The sequence below is a fragment of the Rosa chinensis genome, chromosome 3, assembly GCF_002994745.2.
Source record: "Rosa chinensis cultivar Old Blush chromosome 3, RchiOBHm-V2, whole genome shotgun sequence".
Taxonomy (NCBI): Eukaryota; Viridiplantae; Streptophyta; class Magnoliopsida; order Rosales; family Rosaceae; genus Rosa; species Rosa chinensis.
The window spans coordinates 39018793-39024038 of NC_037090.1; the positions used below are offsets into that span (position 1 = coordinate 39018793).

The 5246-nt window shown below is 38.4% G+C and overlaps 1 protein-coding gene across 3 annotated transcripts; it reads left to right on the plus strand.

Annotated features, from left to right (window-relative positions):
• The first annotated feature begins 643 nt into the window (after window positions 1-643).
• Window positions 644-4997, plus strand: LOC112193000 (zinc finger CCCH domain-containing protein 1). 3 transcript variants are annotated; one of them, XM_024332988.2, is made up of 4 exons: window positions 644-831; window positions 3495-3661; window positions 3739-4556; window positions 4645-4997. In XM_024332988.2, exons 2-4 carry the CDS (start codon window positions 3625-3627, stop codon window positions 4747-4749), a joined length of 960 nt encoding a protein of 319 aa, XP_024188756.1. In that variant the 5' UTR covers window positions 644-831; window positions 3495-3624; the 3' UTR covers window positions 4750-4997. The 3 variants fall into 3 exon arrangements, with proteins under 3 accessions (XP_024188756.1, XP_024188755.1, XP_024188757.1); XM_024332987.2 differs by having other exon boundaries at window positions 3498-3661; XM_024332989.2 differs by lacking the exon at window positions 644-831 and adding an exon at window positions 1034-1886 and having other exon boundaries at window positions 3498-3661.
• Window positions 4998-5246: the final 249 nt, after the last annotated feature.

Consider the following 5246-nt stretch of genomic DNA (forward strand, 5'->3'; position numbering starts at 1 on the left):
AAGCATTGTGCTTAAAGCTCAAATTTGATCAACAAAAATGAAACCCAGAATCAAATCAATCAATACAATTCTGGGTAGTTAGTTTCTTCTTCTCTCTATGGGCTACTAATATTCATTGAATATTAGTTCTTGATTTTGGATAGGGACAACAAATCTATTCCATGAGATGAGGCTTATTAAATAGGAGTAAAACAAGTGTAGTGCAGAGTAAGTAACTGATTTCCACATTTCTTAACTCTTGAAAAAGTTCTTTTGCTTTAATTATAAATTAATTGAAAATCAGTTTAACCAAAAACAATTAGCATGTAGAATTGCTCCAGTCACCCATTCCTACCAGAATCATGTATCTCGAAACCCATAATTGGTATGGGTTCTAACTGATCAGAAGAGAAAGATGTTGCTGGGTGTGTTTTTGAGGACATTATTTTGAAAGGTGAGGGTATTTTGGGAAATTTTACTGGGTTAAACTAAATAATATTCAATACGGTACACTTAGAAATTTTATTAGGTACATTTAGAAAGATTCTAAAAAAAAAAATAATAATAAAAAATGTGAACTGTTCCCGACTGTTCATAAGGGAGAGAAAGGACGATTTTGTCCTCACTTTATCTTCTTTTACGCCTGCATATGCCATTGGTGTCTGAAGCTACGTCGGTTTATTTCTTCTGTTTGGTACCAGAAGCAATGTCGGTTTTCTTTGGGCAGTAGAAGACGGCATAGGATGGGTTTAGAAAAAAAGGGAGAAGAAGAGCGATTGGTGTTGGTTTGAAGAAAAGGGAGAATAAGAGCGAGCGATTAGTCTGCGTTGCGTATTCAGAGATCGATCGAAGGTTTGGAACTTTTTCTTGCTGAGTTCCTTGGTTTGATTAAAGCATGTGGGGAAATTTTCTTTCGGTTTCTGGTTAGATTAACCTTTGCCTTGCCCGTCCATAAATGATAGGGATGTAGGATGATTTGAATTTTAGGCATAAGTATTTGTGACTTCAGGCAACTAGGTGAGGGGTTTTTTTTTTATTGAGTTTTGTTTAAAATTCAGCTGGCCTTATGCTTATTGGTTATGTATCAAAATGGTGCTAATTGCTTAGTTTCCAGTACTGGGTTTTGAATTTTGATCAAGAATTGATATTCTAACTTGTCCTCAATTGATCTTGGATTCATCATCACTTTCTTTAGATTCATTTACCTTATCAATGACTGCTTTGCTTGCACCCTTTGATTCAGAAGATTCAGGACTGACTGCTGCTGCTGTTGGTGCTTTTGAATTAGATGTATCAGCGATAGTTGGGGGGATATTCTTAGGAACTTCCTACAGACCAACAATGAAAATAGAACTCTGTGTGTTAGCAATAGAATATTCATCTTGCAGTTGGCACTTGCTAGAAAAAACAGAGCAGTAATTGCAATAAAGGTGTAATCAAGTATGAAGAAGAGCTAGTACTACTATTTCTGCTTTGAAATTATTGAAGGTTGGTAAAGGGTATGAAACGGTTGGGTATAAAAATAGAAGGATTCAGTGGGAACCCACGGCTGCAAGTTGATAAGTTAGTTCATGGGGGAGTTAAGCATAGAGACAAAAGTTTACTGTGAGGGAATGGATGTGGAGCAAGAAATTGCCCAACTTTCGCTCTGTGATTTTATCCAAATTTCCTTTGGTTTTTCGGTTTGTGAGAACTGAAAACTAACTTCTAGATATAAGAGGAAACCTGCAGGTTAGGGTTTGATGAGTTGGGAAAGCAAGAGGTGAAACTAGAATTAGAGAGAGGCTGTTTGGTCGTTAACATGAGTTCTTACCACATTACGTTGGGTATGGTCGCAATCTGAACTGTTCAAAGGTGCAATCATCCATCTTTGGGGCCTCTATCTCAACCTGGTCGTCTTCCTTACGGTTGAGTAATTGGCTCTCATTTGTTTTGTTTTTTTTTTTAATTTATTTAGTTTGTTTGGGGATTCAATTCCAGGCTATGTTCTCCTTCCTTAATTTTGTTATCTTGCATACTGACTCCTTTTGAACATCTAAAGCGTTGCTCTTGATTGAATTGAGTTTCCTATTTTCTGTCCTGAGCTTTGCTTTTGTGTGTCTGTCTATATAATTTAGGATGTTGATCGATATGGGCTTCACTGTCAACATCATTGTTCATTATTGGATTGCTCTGTTTCTAAACAATCTCTACCAATGTGTAATCATTGCCTTTTCCCATTACATACTTCCAATTCATTGATAATAGCAAATCCCGCAGCAAAGCGCGGGCAAACTTTCTAGTAGGATTGAGATTGTAGTAATTGTAAAATAGTTGTTAATTTTGTTCAACATTCTGAAATTTGAGCTTACCAAGAAGTGGATAAAGGATTAGAAGCTTTGTAGATGATTTCATAGCATAGGTGTTGGATATTGAGTTTCCTAAACAAGATTCAATTAGCTTGCGTTTGTATTGCAATTAACAAGAGAAGAGTAAACTGAGTCGAAATACTTGCGCTGTCGACACCATTCGATTCATGTAACTGTGGCCATGGTTCAGTTAGTTGTTCTATAACACGAAGATGGGGCCATAATCAATAGGATTTCTATTTTTCACCCAATCCACCGTTATGGAATTTCAACGGAGTGTTGAAGTAGCAGTATAGTTAGTTGGTTCCAAGGATTCATGGTTCTGTTCTCTATTGGTTTATAGATCTCACTGGAACAAAACACTACGTGGACCCTTCCTTTGAATTAATATTTTGCAGCGGTTTCTTTTTTACCCAAATATTGTGTAGGATTTGAGTACTGATAAGTGATTGACCACAGAAAACTATGAAACCTATGCGCATTATCCCCTTTTCTCTTTTGCTAAGAAGGTTATCGCTTAGTGTTGGTTTGAGTTCCAGTTGCTTCCACTTTATCTGTGTTGTGTTTTTGGCTCATTGATACAATCTGAAAATTAGGATGCAGAATTCAAATCCAAGTCTAGAAAGGAAAGAGGTTTGCGCGCAGCTTTTCTATAAGTTCTAGGAAAGTTAGTCTTTCAAGTTCTATTAGGATTTGTATTAAAAGCTTAGTCTATTAGGATTATGAATCCTAATCCCATGTTGTATCAGCAGCCTCTATGCCCTATAAATAGGAGCTGCAGTCAGTTTTCTGGAATTAAGACAGAAAGTGCAGAAAACTGAGAGTCAAGGTGATAGAGAGATAAGAACTAGTCAGAGGGGTTTGAGGGATCTGCAATAAGTACTTGTAAACACCTAAATTCTTCATAGTGCTAGTGAATCTCTCAAGAGAGATCACGAAGTGGACGTAGGCTAAAGTTTTGGCTGAACCACTCTAAAATCTGCTGTGTTGTTTCTGTTTTCAGTTCATCTATTTTCTGATTTTGCTTTAGTAAAACACAAAGATCCTAAAGGGGCTTACACAATAATCTGTTGAGGTTAATGTATAAATCTTGCATGGATCTGTGGTGCTTGCTATATTTGTTTGAGCTTCGTTGGTTAGATTAGTAACTGAGTTTTTGTTTGTCAGCAGCAGCGACAGATCGGCAAAGGAGAATATCTCTAGAAACTCGGCTCCAAAGTGCTAAGTAGAGTTGGACCACCTCCTTGGGAAACCTAATACAGTAATTTGTTGGACTTGCTTTGTTTCTTGCGTCTATATGGCAGATTCCGGTGGAAATGCAGAACCTGGAGAAGGTATGTTTAACTCTTGTTTTCAATTTTGTTTATCTATCTCCCTTGAACACACTATTCATTGCCCTTTTTATTTCCAGTTTGCAACTTCTTCAGGAAGCCAACAACAAAGAGAAATTTCAGAAAGCGTACTTCTGAAGCTGAGGACGATGAGGAATCAAATTCTGGGAGTGCGGTATTACCAAGTCAAAGAAAAGCTGCAAAGCCTGATGGCAAGTTGTTTTTTTCTAGTGGACCCTCTAAGAGCTCTGCATCTGATGATGGGAAAGTAATTTTTGAGTTTAAGTCTTCAAAAGAAATCCAAGTTGAACACGATAGCAGAGCAACAGCGACACTGGAGACTGAGACTGAGTTCTCTAGAGACGCCCGGGCAGTTCGAGAGAGAGTTCTTAAGCAGTCAGAGGAGGCCTTGAAGGGAACCGGGAAAAGCACAGGCAATGAAAAACTATATAAAGGGCTCCATGGATATACTGATCATAAGGCTGGGTTTCGTAGAGAGCTAACAGTGGCCAGTGAAAAAGCGGGAGGTTCCCATGGGCCTCTCAGAGCTTCTGCTCACATCAGGGCTTCCACACGATTTGATTATCAGCCAGATATCTGTAAGGATTACAAAGAGACTGGTTACTGTGGGTATGGAGATTCCTGCAAGTTTATGCATGATCGTGGGGACTACAAGTCTGGCTGGCAGATGGAAAGGGAGTGGGATGAAGCAGAGAAAGTCAGGAAGAGAAATTTAGCTTTGCGTGAGGCTGGTGAGGAAGTTGATGATGACGATGACAACGACGACGACGACGACGATGACTTGTTACCCTTTGCATGTTTCATCTGCAGACAAACTTTTGTTGATCCTGTTGTAACCAAGTGCAACCACTACTTCTGCGAGCACTGTGCACTAAAGGTGATCCCTTTTTCTTAATGTTATCATCCTCTGTGTTTTCCAATTTGTGTTCTTTACATGCTTTTTCTAAGTCTGCTTTCTTTCACAGCATCATTCAAAGAACAAGAAGTGCTTTGTGTGCAACAAGCCGACTCTTGGCATTTTCAATACAGCTCATGAAATACGCAAAAGGATAGCTGCAGAGGGCAAATAACTGCTATGCATACTAGTTAGTTTTGCTTTGAATTATGGAAGCACAAATATTTTTTTTTTCATCTTCTATTTTGGATGCACTGGATGTTATATAGGTTGGCAGGCTCATAGCCTTGCAATTGTCAGTGTTAGCAGATTCATTGCTTCTAAGACTTGATATCATTGCTTAAACTTTTTCTGTTACTAGTATTGTGAAGTGACATCGAACTTGGTTCCACAAAATGTATTAGTGACAGTAGTTATTCTCTATCCTCGCGACTTATAATTCCCCGAGTTTTTTTGTTGTGTGTGTTTGGAGAATACGAGAATGGGTTTGAGAAGTGAGAATGATGGGTTATGATCGGTTTTCTTTTCAATTAAGCTTCAGACCAATATAAAGTTCCCATCCAGCAACATTTCTTTCCACCTCAAGCTTCTGGCCAAGGCATTCAGTTTAGCAAAAGGAGCAATACTCATCGGCCAAATGAAAAAGGGGATGCACATTACTTTTGCCTAACG

Coding starts and splice junctions, on each gene's coding strand:
- LOC112193000 (XM_024332988.2), top strand. CDS start 3,625: ATGGCAGATTCCGGTGGAAATGCAGAACCTGGAGAAG. Junction 3,662..3,738: donor AAATGCAGAACCTGGAGAAG/GTATGTTTAACT, acceptor TTTTATTTCCAG/TTTGCAACTTCTTCAGGAAG. Junction 4,557..4,644: donor GCGAGCACTGTGCACTAAAG/GTGATCCCTTTT, acceptor TTTCTTTCACAG/CATCATTCAAAGAACAAGAA.